General features: G+C 44.4%; 2 protein-coding genes across 3 annotated transcripts in view; both read right to left on the bottom strand.

The window, feature by feature from the left end:
• Positions 1–3,351, bottom strand: part of LOC139411034 (clathrin heavy chain 1-like) — a 41,238-nt gene extending 37,887 nt beyond the window's left edge. Inside the window, exon 1 of one of the 2 annotated variants that reach the window (XM_071156825.1) lies at positions 2,888–3,351. In XM_071156825.1, the coding sequence (XP_071012926.1) occupies positions 2,888–2,929 (42 nt within the window). In that variant the 5' untranslated portion in view covers positions 2,930–3,351. The remainder of the gene's footprint in view (positions 1–2,887) is intronic. The other variant, XM_071156826.1, reaches the window with a different exon arrangement.
• A 1,167-nt stretch (positions 3,352–4,518) lies between these two features.
• Positions 4,519–18,496, bottom strand: LOC139412040 (B-cell linker protein-like). The gene is made up of 19 exons (XM_071158827.1): positions 18,363–18,496; positions 15,657–15,682; positions 15,500–15,534; positions 15,274–15,314; positions 15,085–15,178; positions 14,802–14,896; positions 14,635–14,698; positions 12,538–12,648; positions 12,215–12,243; positions 11,966–12,002; positions 11,688–11,766; positions 11,372–11,399; positions 11,147–11,177; positions 10,845–10,950; positions 7,601–7,638; positions 7,022–7,065; positions 6,777–6,845; positions 5,897–6,055; positions 4,519–5,439 (listed from the first exon to the last, which is right to left on the bottom strand). Exons 1-19 carry the CDS (start codon positions 18,369–18,371, stop codon positions 5,323–5,325), a joined length of 1,212 nt encoding a protein of 403 aa, XP_071014928.1. The 5' UTR covers positions 18,372–18,496; the 3' UTR covers positions 4,519–5,322.
• Positions 18,497–22,596: the final 4,100 nt, after the last annotated feature.

The following is a 22,596-nucleotide window of genomic DNA, read 5'->3' as shown; positions in this document are numbered from 1 at the left end:
GGCTGATATTATTATATATTTTTTAATTTAACCTTTATTTACTAGGCAAGTCAGTTAAGAACAAATTCTTATTTACAATGACGCCCTACACCGGCCAAACCCGGACGACGCTGGGCCAATTGTGTGCCGCCCTATGGGACTCCCAAACACGGCCGGTTGTGATACAGCCTGGATTCGAACCAGGGTGTCTGTAGTGACACCTCTAGCAATGCGATGCAGTGCCACTTGGGAGCAGCGGTCTAAAACAAATTATTTTGTCACTTGGGTCCAATCGGGTCTGGTCTAAACCCAGACCAGTTAGGGTATGGGTCAGGTCTAGGTCTGATTGTTGTCGGGTCCATTTGGGTTCGGGTCTGATTGTCCTCGGGTCCTACCTGTTGGACCCGAGAAGACCTCTACCTCACACACGGCCTAGATTAGGGTCAGTCAGTCAAGCCTGGGAAAAAGGAGAATTACACAAAAAAAGTTGTGTTTAATTACATGTACAAGCCCACACAATGAGACACTGGCAATGCTTAATTAACAGTGTATGTGTGTGTGTGTGTGTGTGTGTGTGTGTGTGTGTGTGTGTGTGTGTGTGTGTAGGCCAATCTTTATTGAGGGTGCTCTGTTTATTCCTAGCCTTATACAATTGTGAAAGGTCCAGCAGTGTAATAGTTCTATAGACTTTTGTAGCTCAGTTGGTAGAGCATGGCGCTTGTAACGCCAGGGTAGTGGGTATGATTCCCAGAATCACCCATGAGTAAAAATGTATGAACGCATGACTAAGTTGTTTTGGATAAAAGCATCTGCTAAATGGCATTTACACTACATGACCAAAAGTATGTGGACATCTGCTTGTCAAACATCTCATTCCAAAATCATGAGCATTAATATGGAGTTGGTTCCCCCTATGCTGCTATTACAGCCTACATTCTTTTGGGAAGGCGTCCACTAAATGTTGGAACATTGCTGCGGGGACTTGCTTCCATTAGGCCTGGCTCGCAGTCAGCATTCCAATTCATCCCAAAGGTGAACGATGGGGTTGAGGTCAGGGCTCTGTGCAAGCCAGTCAAGTTCTTCCACACCGATCTCGACAAACCATTTCTGTATGCACCTCGCTTTGTACACAGGGGCATTGTCATGCTGAAACAGGAACAGGAAAGGGCATTCCCCAAAGTTGGAAGCACAGAATCATCTAGAATGTCATTCTATGCTGTCACGTTAAGATTTCCCTTCACTGGAACTAAAGGGCCTAGCCCGAACCATGAAAAACAGCCCCAGACCATTATTCCTCCTCCAACCAATTTTACAGTTGGCACTACGCAGTCAGGCAGATAGCGTTCCTCAACCCCAGATTCGTCCATCGGACTGCCAGATGGTGAAGCTTCACTCCAGAGAACGCGCTTCCACTTGAAGCTCCCGACGGTTCTAACTAGCAGGGCAGAAATTTTACGAACTGACTTGTTGGAATGGAGGCATCCTACGACAGCCACGATGAAAGTCACTGAGCTCTTCAGTAAGGATATTCTACTGCCAATGTTTGCCTATAGAGATTGCATGGCTGTGTGTTCGACTTTATACACCTGTCAGCAATGGGTGTGGCAGAAATAGTCAAATCCACATACATAGTGTATTATGGTAGTTCTACATAGAGTTAAAACAACAAAGCCAGTCTCATCTGTGTCTACATGGCAGTGCATGTAAATCCATACCTAAACCCACCCAGACTATACTGTTTAATGCATAGAGGCTGTAAATACCAATTCAGGAGAAAAAAAACAAAGCAACTTGAGGCCCAAAGTCCTCAGTTTATTCCGGGCATTTCTCTCTCGGCTGGAGCCACCTAGAATCACAGAGGCCTACCATGCACAGCATACATGGGTAGGACTAAATGGATACACTTTCAATTAATAGACATGCCTGATCAAATCTCAAATAATGGTGTGTTGTCTTTCAATGGATGCATTTGTAGGAATGGAGGGGGAACGAGCAGAGTAGGGCTTGAACCAACGCATCACAAGAAACTTGCACTTTGGTCCCAAGAAACTGGGCCGGTGCAGCTACCAAAATTAACAACATTACCGCATTGATGTGATCCACTACGCATATGGAGAGGTTTACTGGTGGGTTCTCCAACAAGGCCTACTAATGAAAAAATATGAAGCCATATAATCTAGTCACATCCTAAACACAGAGTTTAAATAACCGCATATGCATTTCTTTCAAAACACTCAATTCTAACAATAATTAATTGTGTAGGCCTATAGCTCATTAACTAACAGCCTATACCTTAATTATGCATATAAATCTTGCAACATAGCCTAAATAACCAATCGATTCAGATAGAGAACCATGACCAAAAACATTATCACGAGATCTTGATTCTAGTTGAGTGGACAGCGCTATGATTTACGATCCGATTAACTTTCCTCTAACTCATTCTATGGAGGTAAAACGGTATACATTTGGAACGTATTCGTTAAATCGGATGTGTCATGTAGGGTTAATTAACAATCTTGGCACTTCAGTGCCCCGATCAAGGCATCAAAGTGTCAAAATACTGCGGTTTCGAGCTTTGACGCGTAGGCTCTGTGAGTTGTGACAGCGACGTTTTCCACTTGAACAGACTGCGGCGTGAATCACTGTCTGTGTTTTCGGGTCTGCAGTAAGCAGACTATCGCCTCCCAGTACGATTTGACTGTTCAATTTTATCAAGTCATCATCTGCCCTGCACAAGCTAGCTAGGCCTGTGGCTATATTGAGCATTCTCCCTGCAGGCTACAGCCCCATGTACGATTCCATTTAAATGCGTAGTTGTGTTTCTACGTGCGGGCCTGGAATGCTAAAGAACTGCGCGAAAATGCATCTGTACTGCGTTTTTTTCCCCGGCTGTTTGCCTTCTTACCTGCAGATGTTCCTGAAATCGTATCGGCAGTATCTGGGCCATTCTTGAGGCTTTCTATGTTTCAATTGTCCGGAGAAAAGGAAAGGGGAAGGGGACACGAAGAGGAATGAATGTTGTATTGTATTGGAAGTCCCCAAAACGCCCCCAAAAGTAAAATGCGATGTGCAATGATAGGGGTCTTGCCGGCTTGCGTTGATATCACCTGAATTCACTGCCTGCTCTCGTTCAGTAGCACCCAAACAACACTCCTGAACCAAAACTCTACGCTTCCGCTAAGTAAAATAGTCCAAAACATAATTACACTCGCTCTGGGAGAAAACTATTTTTATGAAGCTCTAATGTTGCTTACAGTATTATACAAAATAATACACTTTCTACTTATAGGCCCTACAGCTAACCAAGAGGATTTCCCCACAAATAGCCTACCAACGCAGGAAAAAAAATCGATGATGTACCCCTCCGCTGCCCCTTCCCCTTAATTTTCCCTATGTCGAAATAAAGGCACGTGACAGGCGCCCACTCCCCTTCCGATTTCTGCAAACTCAAGTGCTGAGACGTTGGGAATATGCCTTTACCCCACCCTGTGAAAAGTGTCTAGTAGTGAGAAAATATGTTGGGATTGTAAAAGAGGAATTTAAATGATGTATTAGTCAAGGTAGGAGTAGGCATTTCGCTGCACCTTCAATAACATATGCGCATATGTATGAGCGACCAATTTGATTTGATTTATGCTATGTATGTGCACCATACAGGTAACTCCTAAAATAATAGAAACACTTGAGTAAATGAGTCACAGAAAGTATATTGAAGCAGGTGATTTCACACAGGTGTAGTTCTTGAGTTAATTTAGCAAATAACATCCCATGCCTAGGGTCATGTAAAAAAAATGATTTTGGCTGTCGTGGCAATTTCCTCAAAGGATGACAATGCTCCCATGTGCAGGACACGAATGGTTTGATGAGCATGAAAACAATCTAAACTATATGCCATGGCCGTCTCAGTCACCAGTTCTCAACCCAATTTAACACTTATGGAAGATTCTGAAGAAACCCCTGAGAGCGTTTTCCACCAACGTCAACAATTTATCGTGGAAGAATGGTGTCACATCCCTACAATAGAGTTTCAGACACTTGTAGAATTTATGCCAAGGTGCATTGAAGCTGTTCTGGCTTGTGGTGACCCAACGCCTTATTGACGCTTTATGTTGGTGTTTCCTTTATTTTGGCAGTTACCTGTAGTTTAGAACACCTACTCATTCAAGGGTTTTTCTTAATTTTACTATTTTCTACATCGTAGAATAATAGTGAAGACATCAAAACTATTAAATAACACATAACCAAAAAAGTGTTAAACCAATCAAAATATATTTTATATTTGAGATTCTTCAAATAGCCACCCTTTGCCTTGATGGCAGCTTTGCACACTCTTGGCATTCTCTCAACCAGCTTCATGAGGTAGTCACCTGGAATGCATTTCAATTAACAGGTGTGCCTTCTTGAAAGTTAATTTGTGGAATTAGTGAATCCTTGCATTTATGGAGATCTAAACTAACAACTTCAACTTTGAGGGATATAAATGCCATTCACGCTGTTGTGTTGCAAATACAACAAAATGATAAAACACAAACAGGATTTCAAAACATTTCAGACTATATTATTATATAAATAGAAACTTACAGATGGCCCACTTACACAGTATTCAGTCACAACACAGGTGTAGACACAACATTGAATTCCCCATCACTCACTGAAACAAGCACCGCATAAAGACTCAGAGCAAGAATGAGGTATTGAATATACCTTTTCATAGACTACTCACTACTCTATTCAGGTGCAAGCATTTTACAATTAATCTAATTTAAATCAAAAATAGGTTAATAAAGTCAAACAGACGTAATTACAGCATACTTAAACACACAAACACATACAGTACACAGATATACGGTAATATGTACACTTCTAGCCATTTTCATCACAAAACAAAAATGAGGGTTTGTAATGGGTATCTTGTGGTGAGGAACATGACGATTGAAGGTGGTATTTCCAAGTTATCAAATGTATTTAGTTATTAATGGTAGCATTTAATGTACTTTATGAATGGGCTGGTGTAGGTGAGATACACATTTCTGTGGGTTATGAAAAGATTTTTGTTTTATTGTCACATACAGCGAAGTGAAATGTACAGGTGCAGTGACGTGTTTTTTTTTACAGGGTCAGCAATAGTAGCACGGCGGCCCTGGAGCAAATTAGGTGCCTTGCTCAAGGGCACATTGACCGATTTTTCACCTTATCGACTCAGGTATTCGAATCAGCGACATTTCAGTTACTGGCCCAACGCTCTAACCGCTAGTCTACCTGCCACCCTATAGTAGTGTAGTGTAGTTTGTCAGGCTGGGTGGGTGATATATATTGTGTGTGAGTTATGGATAATGTAGTTTATGGATGGGCTGGATGGGTGAGATACGTGGTGTGCTTGGCCTGACTCTTGCTATCGATCAGCAGCAGTTGGTTATTCTTGTGGTGAGAGATGATCTCCTGGAGACTACTGAAAAACTATGAGAGCGAGATGGAGGGAGGGAGTAGCGAGGGAAAGAGAGAGAGAGAGAAAGGGAGAGAGAGTTACTACAGTATAGTTATTGCAGAGGTTACCGTACAGTACTAAGTTGCATTCCTTCATCTCTTTTCCACACATCCTCCGTTCCTCCCACATCCTCCCTCTATCCCACCTGACCTCTTCATTCTTTTCCCCCCACATTCTCCCTTTGCAAATTATTTTTGCAAATCCTCCTTTCCTCCTGTGGCCTCTGTCTTTTCCCCTCTTCTTATCCCTCTCTTCTCCTCCTCCCTACCCTCTCACATTTTCATTTCCCCCCTCTCTCTCTTTCTCGCTCTCTCTCTCTGTGTCCCCCATCTCAACACTCTCGTCCTCATCCTCCCATTCTCTTTCACCGATTCATTATTTTATCCCTTGTTTAGCACTCTACCCCCCCCCCCCCCCCCGCCTTTTCACCTCCTCGTTCTTCTTGCCCTCCTTTCCGAGGGCGTAGCCGCGCGTCTCCTCCAGAAAGCGGATGGGGATGTTATAGACCTTCTGTCTGTATAGGACAGCCAGTGTGTAGGGCTGACGGGCATTCTGGGCTGAACTGTGACGTATCAGGAATGCCCCGTCCTACAAGAGGGAGAGGGAGAGAGAGAGAGGGAGGAGGAATAGGCCGCGGGAGGGAGGGAGGGAGGGAGGGAGGGAGGGAGGGGAGGGAGGGAGGGAGAATGGATATCAGTATCAAAACCCACATGGTCTTTGAATGAGCATAGATGAATCAGACTCAGTGATGGTGTGTGTATGTGTCAGCTGTAACCCGAGGCTACACACACACAGTCAAATAAAGGGGAGTTACGATCGAGATTACTCTCACATCGTTACTTGTCTATTTCAGCGTGAAATGAAACAGGTCGGCTGTGTTAGTAAAGACAAAGGGCCAGAGACAGATACGCTCATATAATCAGCAGCATTATAACACATAATCACAAAACATCAGCAGCTACTGAGCAACATATAGAGAGAAGGGGAGAGAACCACACAGGACCAAGTGGGCAGGCTAATAGATCAATGAACTATTGATTCACTGTTGAGGAATACTGGCTAACTAACTATAACTAATCATATTGATTCCGGAATCACATTGGCCAGGTCCTTCAGAGCTGGGGATTCTTTACCTCTAAGTCATTTTCAGTTTTTCTTTTATATGGTACTTCAAGAACTGTGTGTGTGTGTGTGTGTGTGTGTGTGTGTGTGTGTGTGTGTGTGTGTGTGTGTGTGTGTGTGTGTGTGTGTGTGTATTTGCTTGCATTTGTGTGTGTGTCTGCTCATCTCCGGTGTGTGTGTATCCCACCTTGTTGATCTGCATTAAGAGGTCCTCAGCAGTCTTTCTATTGCAGTTTCCAGCGAACCACTCTTTCTCCTGTAACATACCACAGTTCTCTATGACGCCCTCCACTGCCTGCCACCACAGTTATATCCAAGGATACCCCATACTTCAGGTATATCACCATTTAACTAAGGTTTGCAGCAACATTTGTAGCACTTTAACACGGTATTATGCATGGGAGGTACAGTATGAGAGGGGAAGGCACATACCTCCTTTCCTGCCTGCATGGTTGTCTTCATACCAGAGGGAGAAACTTTGGCATAGAGAGAAATAATGAGTTGTTGACCAACGTGTAGAGTGCTCTACAGCAGGGTTTTCCAAACTTGGTCCTGCCCCCTCCCCTGGGTGCATGGTTTGGGTTTTGCCCTAGCACTCCACAGCTGGGGGCGGGGGGGGGCAGGACCGAGTTTAGGAAACCCTGCTCTACAGTCTATTCAAAATAAAGCATGTAGTTACAATCAAGGCCACAAGTATGCTGGACAGCACTGCTGACAGTAGCCACAGTCACCCTAGATGACGGGGTTAAACAAGTTATAATTATGTTATAATGAAAATGGCTTCCAATTCACATAGGTAATGAAAAATGAACAATATGCACCTCCAACATGTTCATATAATGTGGACAGAAAAACAACACAAATGTAAAGAAATTAAGGATGTCCTTCACTCTGATTAGCAAACCACAGTTGGAGCATTTCAGAGTTCCACACATCCTTTATTTCCATTTCTATGGCTTTCTATCCTTCAGCTGTGACCCAAAACTGGTCCTGTTCCCAGCATGCTCTTACCTGCTGCGGTAGTGTCTATAATGGGCGGGGGAGGGGGGCTGCAACACAGACAACAGGTCCATTATTAGCCAACATGCTTACTATAATAGATGAGCAATATAGGCCTGTGGCTACAAAAACATTGAATACGCAAGAACAGTAGGCCTTCATACTTCAATGACTTAGCTAAGTTATCACAAATCAAACTTTATTTGTCACATGCACCGAATACAACAAGTGTAGACCTTACCGTGAAATGCTTCCTTACAAGCCCTTAACCAACAGTGCAGTTCAAGAAGAGTTAAGAAAATATTTACCAAATAAACTGAAGTGAAAAATAATAAAAAGTAATACAATAAAATATCAATAACTAAGCTATATACAAGGGTTACCGGTACCAAGTTAGTGTGCGGGGGTACTGGTTAGAGGTAATTTGTACATGTAGATAGGGGTGAAGTGACTATGCATAGATAATAAACAGCAAGTAGCATCAGTGTACAAAACAAATGGGGGGGTTCAATGTAAATAGTCTGGTGGCCGTTTGATTAATTGTTCAGCAGTCTTATGGCTTGGGAGTAGAAGCTGTTACGGAGGCTTTTGGTCCAAGACTTGGCGCTCCAGTACCGCTTCCCGTGCGGTAGCAGAGAGAACAGTCTATGACTTGGGTGACTGGAGTCTCTGACAATTTTATGGGCTTTCCTCTGACACCACCTATTATATAGGTCCTGGATGGCAGGAAGCTTGGCCCCAGTGATGTCCTGGGCTGTACGCAATACCCTCTGCCTTACAGTCAGATGCCGAGCAGTTGCCATACCAGGCGGTGATGCTCTCGATGGTTCAGCTAAAGAACTTGTTGATGATCTGGGGACCCATGACAAATCTATTCAGTCTCCTGTGGGGGAAAAGGTTTTGTCGTGCCCTCTTCACGACTGTCTTGGTGTGTTTGGACCATGATAGTTCGTTGGTGATGTGGACACCAAGAAACTTGAAACTCTCGACCCGCTCCACTACAGCCCCGTTGATGTTAATGGGGGCCTGTTCGGCCCACCTTTTCCTGTAGTCCACAATCAGCTCCTTTGTCTTGCTCACATTGAGGGAGAGGTTGTTGGCCTGGCACCACACTGCCAGTTCTCTGACCTCCTCCCTATAGGCTGTCTCATCGTTGTCTGTGATCAGGCCTACCACTCTTGTGTCGTCAGCAAACTTAATGATGGTGTTGGAGTCGTGTTTGGCAAGACAGTCGTGGGTGAACAGGGAGTACAGGAGAGGACTAAGTACACACCCCTGAGGGGCCCCAGTGTTGACGATCACTGTGGCAGATGTGTTGTTGCCACCCTTACCACCTGGGGGCGGCCCGCCAGGAAGTCCAGAATCCAGTTGCAGAGGGAGGTGTTTAGTCCCAGGGTCCTTAGCTTAGTGATGAGCTTCGTGGGCACTATTGTGTTGAATGCTGAGTTGTAGTCAATGAACAGCATTCTGACATAGGTGTTATTTTTGTCCAGGTGAGAAAGTGCAGTGTGGAGTGCGATTAAGATTGCGTCATCTGTGGATCTGTTGAGGCTATATGCAAATTGGAGTGGGTCTAGGGTATCCGGGAAGATGTTGTTGATGTGAGCCATGACCAGACTTTCAAAGCATTTCATGGCTACCAACGTGAGTGCTACGGAGCGGTAATCATTTAGACAGGTTACCTTCGCTACCTTTGGCACATGGAATATGGTGGTCTGCTTGAAACATGTAAACTCAGCAAAAAAAGAAACGTTCTCTCACTGTCAACTGCGTTTATTTTCAGCAAACTTAACATGTGTAAATATTTGGATGAACATAACAAGATTCAACAACTGAGACATAAATCGAACAATTCCACAGACATGTGACTAACAGAAATGGAATAATGTGTCTCTGAACAAAGGGGGGTCAAAATCAAAAGTAACAGTCAGTATCTGGTGTGGCCACCAGCTGCATTAAGTACTGCAGTGCATCTCCTCCTCATGGACTGCACCAGCTTTGCCAGTTCTTGCTGTGAGATGTTACCCCACTCTTCCACCAAGGCACCTGCAAGTTCCCGAACATTTCTGGGGGGGATTGACCCTAGCCCTCACCCTATTATCCAACAGGTCCCAGACGTGCTCAATGGCATTGAGATCCGGGCTCTTCGCTAGCCATGGCAGAACACTAACATTCCTGTCTTGCAGGAAATCACGCACAGAATGAGCAGTATGGCTAGTGGCATTGTCATGCTGGAGGGTCATGTCAGGATGAGCCTGCAGGAAGGGTACCACATGAGGGAGGAGGATGTCTTCCCTGTAACACAACGTTGAGATTGCCTGCAATGACAACAAGCTCAGTCCGATGATGCTGTAACACACCGCAGCAGACTATGACGGACCCTCCACCTCCAAATCGATCCCTCTCCAGAGTACAGGCCTCGGTGTAACGCTCATTCCTTCGATGATAAACGCAAATCCGACCATCACCCCTGGTGAGACAAAACCGCGACTCGTCAGTGAAGAGCACTTTTTGCCAGTCCTGTCTGGTCCAGAGACGGTGGGTTTGTGCACATAAGCGACGTTGTTGCCGGTCATGTCTGGTCATACCTGCCTTACAACAGGCCTACAAGCCCTCAGTTCAGCCTCTCTCAGCCTATTGCGGACAGTCTGAGCTCTGATGGAGGGTTTGTGCATTCCTGGTGTAACTCGGGCAGTTGTTGTTGCCATCTTGTACCTGTCCTGCAAGTGTGATGTTCAGATGTACCGATCCTGTTCAGGCGTTGTTACACGTGGTCTGCCACTGCGAGGACAATCAGCAGTACGGACATTGCAATTTATTGCCCTGGCCACATCTGCAGTCCTCATGCCTCCTTGCAGCATGCCTAAGGCATGTTCACACAGATGAGCAGGAACCCTGGGCATCTTTCTTTTGATGTTTTTCAGAGTCAGTAGAAAGGCTTCTTTAGTGTCCTAAACTTTCATAACTCTGACCTTAATTGCTGTTAGTGTCTTAACGACCGTTCCACAGGTGAATGTTCATTAACAGGGTCCTGAAAAAGTTTATGTTTCTTATGGAAATTGTTATCAGGCAATACTAAGTGGTATCCATGTGTTTGACTGTTGCTGCTTGTACAGGACTGAAAGTTCATAAAGCATGAACCTGCATCACATGTTTAACACATGTAAAACATGTATGTTCTTGCAGCGTATAGCGTGGTCTCATCCAGTGTGTACATGCATAGTGCTGTGAGAGTGGCTGTGTTCCCAAGCCTCACCTGGGTTTGGGTTCCTTTAGGGATGCAGGGAGTGGGGGTTTGATGCCTGGGGTGGGTGGGGGCAGCTTGCCAGGGAACGTGGAGCGTTTCACATCAGGCAGAGGAGCTGGGGAGGGTCACAGAAACACAGCAATGGACCAGGTTCTGCATTTTCACTTCATGGTTGTGTTCCAAATGGCACTCAGTTCCCAATGTAGGGCTCTGGTCAAAAGTAGTGCATGTAGGGAACAGGCCATTTGGGATGCAGACATTATCATCATGATCCATCTATTTTTAGTCAGACAGAATGTAGTGTCACTTACCTGTCTTTGCCTCACTGACCAGTAGAGAACTCTGGAATGCAGGAAAGTGTGAAACTCATTCAAATGTTGACACAGATAAGGCTTACACTCCTGCACTAAAAAACATATTCAGTGGAGAATCTCTGAAATAGGCCAATTCTGTGTTAGAAACCGGCCAGTGTTGTGATGTGTTAAATCATGTGCCCGTAGTGTGTTAAATAATGTGTGAACCATGGAGAAACTCACCGACTTGGCTCTGGGTACTGGAGGTTTTCTACAGAGAAAGACAGACCGACAGACATACATGATGGGATTGAGCTGATATCGCATGTCAAACAATAAAACTCAAAAACAATAACATGGCTTCTCTCATGACATAGAATGGCACTGGTTTCAGGGATGGTGTCAAGGCCAGTTTAACCCAGTCAATTCAGGAGGTGAATTGAAATTCAGTTATTGCATTTGCATAACTATGAAAAGAATGGAAGTGGTGATATACACCTAAATTACACCAAGATGAGTTTGTGCATTTTTCATCTCATGTCTTGACAGGTGTACTCACATGGGCATGGGGGGAGGGGCGATTGCTGTCTTGGGTAGGAGGGGCATCCTTATGGGCCCGCGAGGAGCAGGGGGGCAAGCTGGAGAAACAGGAGTACTTATTCTTGACAGTGCCAAGGATTCTTTTCTCTCAAAATAAGCTAAATACGTTTTTTCTTTAATAATTTGGAATTCATGTCCTGTCTCTTTATCTCATATAAAATATATGATCTAGTCAAAACCTCAGTATAAATGCATTGACACTGAGGCTGTATTAGTGGTTCTACAGGAGTAACTGACCTGCTGTGGGCTCCAGATACAGGTCATCACTGTCTGCCTGAAACAGAGACACAACACGCATATTAATCACCTCTCTCTGGCCGAATTAGAAATTGTCCAGAGACCAGACATCTCATGGCCCTATGGAACTATGAATATACTGATTGTCCATCAAGAATGTGTTAAAAGGGTACAGCGGATAAAAAGGCTAAGGTTTGGGGGTTGGAGTTAGGGGTGAGGCTCTGTCTGTTAACGATGTGTTGGGCTCACCTGTCCTTCATTAGGATCCAGGTAGACATCTGCAAAGAGAAAACAGAGGCTGATGCTGTTGCAGATTCACACATCCCTCTAGTGGTGACTTGATGTAATAGCACACCAATGTCCTATCAGGGTTCCAGGGTCTGACTATTGGTCGAGATCCTGCACGACTACATTGCAGATGCATGCCAGATCTTACAACAACTGGATAGGTATTTAACATATCAGCTATGCACAGTCGATGGCTTGGAATGCAACCAATGGTTGATGCAATGCACTGCTTGCACCTAAATTACTAGTCGGGCAGGAACTAGATCTATAACTGTAGCGTTTACCTTCCTCTGCAGGGGGAGGGGTGGGAGCAGGGGCAGGGCGGGAAGGAGGAGGGGCAGACTTCTTAGGAGTAGACCTTTTCCCTGGCTTCTCCTTCCTGTCTACCTCAGGAGCTAGAGAGAGAGAGAGGGAAGCTTGACCATCTCAAACTTAACCTACTCGTTTGTTTAAGTTAATTCTCCTGTACAATTACACGCCTCAATAATTGTTTTTACACCTTTTTATCAATCAACATTCACATCCATGTATAGGGCACAATTCATATCCACATTTAAAATACACAATCATCATATAGGATAAACTCCCACCCATCCAGGACATTTATTTGAAACGGTGCCTGAGGAAGGCCCGCAGCATCATCAAGGACCCCACACACCCCAGCCACGAGCTGTTCACTCCCTTACCGTCGAGCAGACGTTATCGGACCATGAGGTCGGATACCAACAGGCTCAGAGACAGTTTCTATCTACAAGCCATCAGACTGCTGAACACTTAAACTGGATTGACCACCTGCTCTGATTCTCTGCACATTAGCACACATGCACTCACTCACTCACACACCCACACAGACATACACACATCCACACACATTCAGGCTACACACACATCACAACTGCTGCTACCAGACTCAGGTCTGTTCTATGCTGGTCCGGACAATCGGATTCCACGCTTCAAGATTGCTTCGATCACGTGGACTGGGATATGTTCCGCATAGCGTCCGACAATAACATTGATGAATACGCTGATTTGGTGAGCGAGTTTATTAGCAAGTGCATCCACTGCTTTTAATCAGGGCAAGGTGACTGGAAACATGACCGAATACAAACAGTGTAGCTATTCCCTCCTCAAGGCAATCAAACAAGCTAAGCGTCAGTATAGAGACAAAGTAGTTGCTTTGAGGACAACACAATGCCACTGACGCTACCAAAACCTGCGGGCTCTCCCTCACTGCAGCCAACATGAGTAAAACATTTAAACGTGTTGACCCTCGCAAGGCTGCTGGCCCAGACGGCATCCCCAGCCACGCCCTCAGAGCATGTGCAGACCAGTTGGCTGGTGTGTTTACGGACATATTCAATCAAGCCTTATCCCAGTCTGCTGTTCCCACACGCTCCAAGAGGGTCACCATTGTTCCTTTTCCCAAGAAAGTAAAGGTAACTGAGTTAAATGACTATCGCCTCGTAGCACTCACTTCGCCTCGTAGCACTCACTTCCGTCATCATGAAGTGCTGCACCCTACCTGACACTCTAAACTCACTCCAATTTGCTTACCGCCCCAATAGGTCCACAGACGACGCAATCGCAATCACACTGCACACTGCCCTAACCCATCTAAGAATGCTGTTCATCGACTACAGCTCAGCATTTACCACCATAGTACCCTCCAAACTCGTCATTAAGCTCGAGACCCTGGGTCTCGACCCCGCCCTTTGCAGCTGGGTCCTTGACTTCCTGACGGGCCGGCCCCAGGTGGTGAGGGTAGGTAACAACATCTCCACCCTGCTGATCCTCAACACTGGGGCCCCACAAGGGTGCGTTCTCAGCCCTCTCCTGTACTCCCTGTTCACCCATGACTGCGTGGCCATGCACGCCTCCAATTCAATCATCAAGTTTGCAGACGACACTACAGTGGTAGGCTTGATTACCAACAATGATGAGACGGCCTACAGGGAGGAGGTGAGGGCCCTCGGAGTGTGGTTTCAGGAAAATAACTTCACACTCAATGTCAACAAAACAGGAGGGTAGAGAGACGAGGATAGAAGACAGAAAAAGGAGGATAGAGAGACGAGGATAGAGAGAAGAAGATAGAGAGAGGAGGATAGAGAGAAGATAGAGAGAGGAGGATAGAGAGGGGAGGATAGAGAGAAGATGATAGAGAGAGGAGGATAGAGAGAGAGGAGGATAGAGAGAGGGGAGGATAGAGAGAAGAAGATAGCGAGAGGGGAGGATAGAGAGAGGGGAGGATAGAGAGAAGAAGATAGAGAGAGGGGAGGATAGAGAGAGGGGAGGATAGAGAGAGGAGGATAGAGAGGGGAGGATGGAGAGAAGTTGATAGAGAGAGGAGGATATAAAGACGGGGTTAGAGAGAGGTGTCTCACGTTTCTTGGTGTTGGGGTCGATGTAGAACTCCTCAGGGTCAGGCTGATGGTGAGGCTGCTGTTTCTATAGAGGGGAAAGACAACGTTAAATAACACTAAAGGTATGCAGACACACAGAGACAGGCTAGCCAGTGGTAGGCATGGGCATTGATACTCTGATAGTTTACCGATGCTTTGCCCATGGGCGCCATCTTGGCTGGCCTTGGAGGTGGTGCTGCCTGCCTTTTGGGAAGAACACGATTGGACCTCTCTGAAGAACTATCTGTGGAACACAAAAACAGCAACAAGAAAATGGTGTTTTCACATAAAAACACACCTCAAAACATCACATACAAATTCTAACTTGAGATCCACGCACCAAACTCCCATTGGCATCAATGCATACTTTCCATGAAAGTCAGATTTCAGCTAATCTCAAATGAGAATGATAGTCTACGGTGGTGGTGTTACCTAAATAGACGTTCTCCTCCACATGTCTGGGAGGAACCTTCATGGCCGGTCGCTCACAGGGGGGAGCCTCATATGTGTTCCCATCCTCATCGTCCTGTGATACACACAAGTAGACCACACAGGACCTCTCAACAAAATATCCATTGGCGTGTCAGTCTGGGCCGTGTGTATGTGTGTTTTTCTACTTACAAACTCATCTTCTGGCCAGCCACCATACCCCGCATTGTTCTCTGAAACAAATCAATAGAGACAGAGAGAAAGTAGAGAAGGGGGATGGAGAAAGAGAGAGAGAAATTGGGGAGAAGAGAGGTAGAGCGATGAGGGAGAGAGCAGAAGAAGCACATCACATTAGAACTTCCATATAGAGGATCCCTATAACAACTAGCATAATAAGGGGGATTTCCTGAAGGCTCACCTATTCTTTTGGGTGGAGCTGGAGGCCCACTGTGTCTGTAAGGAAAAAGAGAGATGTTACTTGCGTGCTGTGTCATGTCAGTGTCTTATGTTTCTGGCCAGAGGAAGGCATATAAGACTGAAGAACAAAATGTTTATCTACACTGTAGGCTACTTACAGATTCTTCAATTTTCCAAAGAAACTCTGAAAAAGGAAACAGAATTGACTGTGAAGTCTGTAGCACACACACGAACACAATCCCGATGCAATCTCAACGATATTGTTTTCATACCGGTTGTGTGACATCATACGATAAACGGTGCCGTTACACTATATGTCTGGCCCATCCCAGATATTTACATGTAATTAACTCTCCCATCAGACTCGCTATCAGAGCTACTACACAGGCTGTGTCAATGACTGCTTTATTTTCCGAAGGTCACTAAGCTAGACAAAAGAGCTTTAATCCAAAGCCAAGACCTCAGGTCAGAATAAATTAGAATGAAACTACTTTGAAGATGACTAACGATCACAAACTACCACAGGGGAATATTGAGAATTTAGATGTCCAACAATCTAAAAGACGTCTTTTATACTAGCCTTAGTAGGTGAAAGAAACTATTTACACAAATGATTACACAATGGACAAATGATCTAGTGAAGCCACATCAATGTGTGTATGTGGTAGAGGAGGATAATAGAGGCTGTAACGTGTGGCACACTGTCCCTGTGATGAAACAGATGACTAAAACCAGGAAGTGTACTTGGCTGTGTTTTCACAGCATGGCAGGTCAGAGAGGAAGGACTGATGTAAATTATCCCAGAAATAGAGAGGGGGAGGGAAAGGGGAGAATGAGACGGGGAGAGTGGATATGGGAGGGGGGGGGGGGGGGGCAAGAACAGTTTGAGTTGATTCATCTGGTTAATGTTTAAATATCCTGTGCGTCAACATTGATAATGAACAAAGCCAGCCCACATGGTCTTTGCTAAAGTCTCTCTTTAGCAAACAAATCTATTTTCTCTTATACTGTTTCCCATTACTTAAACAGTGTCATTATCAATCAACGAATCAGTCAATCTATCAACTAATCATTCAATGAAACTTTTATAGACTGCAGGGATTCTCTGGCATTATGATTAGCCAGCTGTAGGTCTGTTTAATTAGTGGAAAGGAAGATGTCATGAGTCATAACTGATATCTATGCCTCAGGTCGACACTACTTTGAATATAATTTCCCCCATTGTTACAGTCCTAGGCGCCGTCTTTAACATATTCATGTCCTGACACGTCTTAAATCACTAGCATGTCATGTTTAGTGTTGTTAACTGAATAACTCAACTACCTTTGAAGGGGTTTGTATACAGACCAAGAAAGACCGCAACATGTTGATTACGAAATATATAAAAGTACAGCAAATACAGCAAGTAAGCTGAGGATTCCTTACTTTGTTATTGTTTGTGTGCCAGGCAGCAGAGTTTAAATCTGTCATGCATGTTCATTATCCAATTAACAGTATCTGCGTAAACCCTTTCAAATACCAATCTCTTGTTTTTCACCCAGTCTGAATATCCCAGTCTAATTTTAGAGAAGGGAGCCGGCAATGTGTTCAATAATGAGCTCGGCTTGACAACATCTATGATATGAAAACGATACATTTATGGTTGTGTTCTGAGCTAGCCCTTTAAGCAAGGGAGAGTGATAGTGACCACAGAAAAGGACATTGTTATGGACCGTGGGAGACCATAAACTACCAGTAGAAAAGGGAAATGGCCGTGTGACTATGAATCGTATCTGAAGCAAACAGGGACAGAGCACAGTGCAGTTGCCCTGGCTAATGCTAAGCTGCTCACAGGTGTGCTGGCTTCTGGTTCTGCCTAGTAAAGTGCAATGGTACCGCCATACATGTATTGGGTAACTATTTTCTAGAGGTTTATCTTACAGTGTATTTCACATCATGGCACCTTACTATTGTACAAGCAAAACCCTTGTCATGGACTTCAATACTACTAGGCCAGATAGCCTCCCAGTATGTGATCGTGGCTACTACGACCTCTTCCAAGAGGTCTGCACCTTTCTGGCACAGATCAGGTGGTTGTGGCTCCCTCTGGCCACATCCCAATTTCTCTCCTTCTTCCCAAGGTGTGCACTTCTTCACTTACCTTCACTGATTTAAAAGATAATGACTGATATAAGAAATATGGTGGAAAACCTCTCTAGCCCAATCCCGTCAATCCTATGCTTTTAAATGTGTGTGAAGTAGTGAACGAGTGTACACTTCAGGAGAAAGGAGATATTATCGGCACACACCCCCGAAAACACCAATGGATCTCAAGCCCTGCATCAGCTGTTCCCTTTCAATCACTACAGGTATCAGTATTTAATAACAAATAAATACATAATTAACGACTATTAATGCGCATGGACATGTTGCAGTGAAAATCTTTCATTTAGGGAATGATTTTAATGACTGGTAAACATTCTAATCTTAGGCATTATACAGCTGTGTGAGTGTTGATATTGGGTGCTTGTGTAGGCAGAGAAATTGAAAGCAATAACTGGGAGCAGGTGACAGCGTTTACTTGATCAACAACAGAGCCACTGTACGAAAAGTGAAAGTCCACACTGTATAACACTGTAAAACTGTATGACTCATCATTATAACAATCCTCACAGTTCTCCATTCCATAATGAAGGTAGCCTACTACTGTATTTCTAAGTTTCTGAACAATTTGTTGCAACGTTATATGCAAATTGGTCTGTGTGTAATTTCCTTTTATCAACGCAAAGTGAGACGTCTGTACAAAGTTTAAATGTTCTAAAGATTATATGTTCTATCACTGTCTGATTATTTTCAGAAGGTTACAAATTGAAACTGTACATTACCATTGTCATAATTTTGGAGTCTCTCTTCTCAACTCATGAGGAAATTCCTTTGTTGCTGACCTCAGATGCAAATACACATTAGAGTAAGAGCGGGACAAGGAACACTGAACTATGAACAGTTAGGCTAGCAGCTACAACAGTCCTGATGCGCCTCTCTCTCTCTCTCTCTCTCTCTCTCTCTCTGATCATTTGCATTCCACCCCGTCACTCTGACTGCTAAGTGCCACCTGGTTTACAGCCTAGCCTACTTGTTGCCTGGATGCCGCTAAAAAAACTCAATAAATGTTAAAGTTACATTTTTCCCCAGCATAATGTTGAATCAGTAAAGTTTTATGGTCCTATATGCAGCATAAGGAAGGGCGCACTTTAACTTCTGAGAACAGGCTAAGTCCAGTGGAGACCCATCATTCAGGGCAGGTGGGTTTTCAACCCAGCATTTTTAGCATTTTTTTTTAAAATAGATGTTATTTTGGCATTAATACGTGTCACATATTAGTTTGCAAACAATGTAAAATATACAGTGCCTTGCGAAAGTATTCGGCCCCCTTGAATGGTCCTGTATTTGGCTTCATCCATCTTCCCATCAATTTTAACCATCTTCCCTGTCCCTGCTGAAGAAAAGCAGGCCCAAACCATGATGCTGCCACCACCATGTTTGACAGTGGGGATGGTGTGTTCAGGGTGATGAGCTGTGTTGCTTTTACGCCAAACATAACGTTTTGCATTGTTGCCAAAAAGTTCAATTTTGGTTTCATCTGACCAGAGCACCTTCTTCCACATGTTTGGTGTGTCTCCCAGGTGGCTTGTGGCAAACTTCAAACGACACTTTTTATGGATATCTTTAAGAAATGGCTTTCTTCTTGCCACTCTTCCATAAAGGCCAGATTTGTGCAATATATGACTGATTGTTGTCCTATGGACAGAGTCTCCCACCTCAGCTGTAGATCTCTGCAGTTCATCCAGAGTGATCATGGGCCTCTTGGCTGCATCTCTGATCAGTCTTCTCCTTGTATGAGCTGAAAGTTTAGAGGGACGGCCAGGTCTTGGTAGATTTGCAGTGGTCTGATACTCCTTCCATTTCAATATTATCGCTTGCACAGTGCTCCTTGGGATGTTTAAAGCTTGGGAAATATTTTTGTATCCAAATCCGGCTTTAAACTTCTTCACAACAGTATCTCGGACCTGCCTGGTGTGTTCCTTGTTCTTCATGATGCTCTCTGCGCTTTTAACGGACCTCCGAGACTATCACAGTGCAGGTGCATTTATACGGAGACTTGATTACACACAGGTGGATTGTATTTATCATCATTAGTCATTTAGGTCAACATTGGATCATTCAGAGATCCTCACTGAACTTCTGGAGAGAGTTTGCTGTACTGAAAGTAAAGGGGCTGAATAAATTTGCACGCCCAATTTTTCAGTTTTTGATTTGTTAAAAAAGTTGTTGATTCTTCACAAAAAAATACAGTTTTATATCTTTATGTTTGAAGCCTGAAATGTGGCAAAAGGTCGCAAAGTTCAAGGGGGCCGAATACTTTCGCAAGGCACTGTATATATATAATTTAGTTAATAAAACCGTATACAGACATGGTCTCTTTTCTGTTTTCTTGAGTAAGACAACTCCAAAATGCAGGTGATTCAGTGGTGGTGGGGCAAGCCAGCAGAAAATATGGAGCGTTGCCCCATATTTTTCTCAGCGTTCTGTCACTCATGGGGACACTACGTCAAGGCCAAGTCTAAGGGTAGAGCTAGAAAATTCTAGCCACTTGGGTACTGCCATAGAGTTACATTAGAAGTTCACATCCTAGAAGGCTCAAGGTTATTGGACACAGATAAAATTACGGCAAATCATGTTATATGTACAGTAGCTTTGATTGGGCTGATCATGTCAACATCATACTTTCAAAATCTTAACTAGCAGTCATCATCATGAATCAAGTCAACAATCTACTGGCAAATCCCTTTTAATCCTTGTCACATGAAATGAAATGAAATCAAATGTTATTTGTCACATGCGCCGAATACAACCTTACAGTGAAATGCTTACTTACAAGCCCTTAAACAACAATGCAGTTTTAAGACAACACCCCCCCCCCCAAAAAAAGTAAGAGATAAGAATAACAAATTATTAAAAGAGCAGCAGTAAATAACAATAGTGGGGCTATATACAAGGGGTACCAGTGCAGAGTCAATGTGCGGGGGCAGCGGTGTCGAGGTAATTGAGGTAATATGTACATGTAGGTAGAGTTATTAAAGATAATAACAGAGAGTAGCAGCAGCATGGAAGAGGGTGGGACAGGGGGGGGCAATGCAAATAGTCTGGGTAGACATTTGATTAGCTATTCAGGAGTCTTATGGCTTGGGGTAGAAGCTGTTTAGAAGCCTCTTAGACCTAGACTTTGCACTCCGGTACCGCTTGCCATGCGGTAGCAGAGATAACAGTCTATGACTAGGGTGGCTGGAGTCTTTGACAATTTTTAGGGCCTTCCTCTGACACCTCCTGGTATAGGTCCTGGTGATGTGCTGGGCCGTACGCACTACCCTCTGTAGTGCCTTGCGGTCCGGGGCCGAGCAGTTGCCATACTAGGCAGTGATGCAACCCATCAGGATGCTCTCGATGGTGCAGCTGTGAAACCTTTTGAAGAACTGAGGACCCATGCCAAATCTTTTCAGTCTCCTTGGGGGGAATAGGTTTTGTCACGACTGTCTTGGTGTGCTTGGACCATGTTAGTTTGTTGGTGATGTGGATTTCATGGCAACAGACGTGAGTGCTACGGGTCGGTAGTCATTTAGGCAGGTTACCTTAGTGTTCTTGGGCACAGGGACTATGGTGGTCTGCTTGTAACATGTTGTAATTACAGACTCAGACAGGGAGAGGTTGAAAATGTCAGTGAAGACACTTTCCAGTTGGTCAGAGCATGCTCTGTGTTCACATCCTGGTAATCCATCTAGCCCTGCGGCCTTATGAAATTTGACCTGTTTAAAGGTCTTACTCACATCGGCTCCGGAGAGAGTGATCACACAGTCATCCGGAACAGCTGATGCTCTCATGCATGTTTCAGTGTTACTTGCCTCGAAGCGAGCATAAAAGTTATTTAGCTCGTCTGGTAGGCTTGTGTCACTGGGCAGCTCTCGGCTGTGCTTCCCTTTGTAGTCTGTAATAGTTTGCAAGCCCTGCCACATCTGACGAGCATCGGAGCCGGTGTAGTACGATTCGATCTTAGTCCTATATTGACGCTTTGCCTGTTTGATGGTTCATCGGAGGGCAAAGATGGATTTCTTTTAAGCTTCCAGTTTAGAGTCCCGCCCCTTGAAAGCGGCAGCTCTACCCCAACTCAGTGCGAATGTTGCCTGTAATCCATGGCTTCTGGTTGGGGTATGTACGTACAGTCACTGTAGGGACGTCATCCTCAATGCACTTATAAATAAAAACAGTGACTGATGTGGTGTACTCCTCAATGCCATCGGAAGAATCCCGGAACATAATCCAATCTGTGCTAGCAAAACTATCCTGTAGATTAGTATCTGCTTCAACTGACCACTTTTTTATAGACCAATTCACAAGCAAAAATAAAAGCAGGAAGCGCCAGTAAGCAGGAATCAGAAGGATAGAATTATGGTCAGATTTGTCAAATGGAGGGCGAGGGAGAGCTTTGTACACGTCTCTGTGTGTGGAGTAAAGGTGGTCTTGATTTTTTTTCCCCTCTGGTTGCACATTTAACATGCTGATAGAAATTAGGTAAAACTGATTTAAGTTTCCCTGCATTAAAGTCCCCGGCCTCTAGGAGTGCCAGCATCGGCCTGTGGTGGTATGTAAGACAGCTACGAAAAATGCAGATGAAAACTCTCTCGGTAGATAGTGTGGTCTACAGCTTATCATGAGATACTCTACCTCAGGTGAGTAAAACCTTGAGACTTCCTTAGATATTGTGCACCAGCTATTATTTACATATATGCATAGGCCCCTGCTCCGAGTCTTTACCAGAGGCTGCTGTTCTATCCTGCTGATAGAGTGTATAACCCACCAGCTGTATGTTCTTAATGTCGTCGTTCAGCCACAACTCGGTGAAACATGAGACATTACAGTTTTTAATGTCCCGTTGGTAGGATATATGTGCTTTCAGTTCATCCCATTTATTTTCCAGCGATTGAACGTTAGCTAGCAGGACGGAAGGGAAAGGCAATTTAGCCAATCGTTGCCTAATCCTCACAAGGCACCCTGATCTTTTTCCAC

This window comes from Oncorhynchus clarkii, chromosome 6 (genome assembly GCF_045791955.1).
Source record: "Oncorhynchus clarkii lewisi isolate Uvic-CL-2024 chromosome 6, UVic_Ocla_1.0, whole genome shotgun sequence".
NCBI lineage: Eukaryota > Metazoa > Chordata > Actinopteri > Salmoniformes > Salmonidae > Oncorhynchus > Oncorhynchus clarkii.
This window is presented reverse-complemented; position numbering and strand designations above follow the sequence as displayed.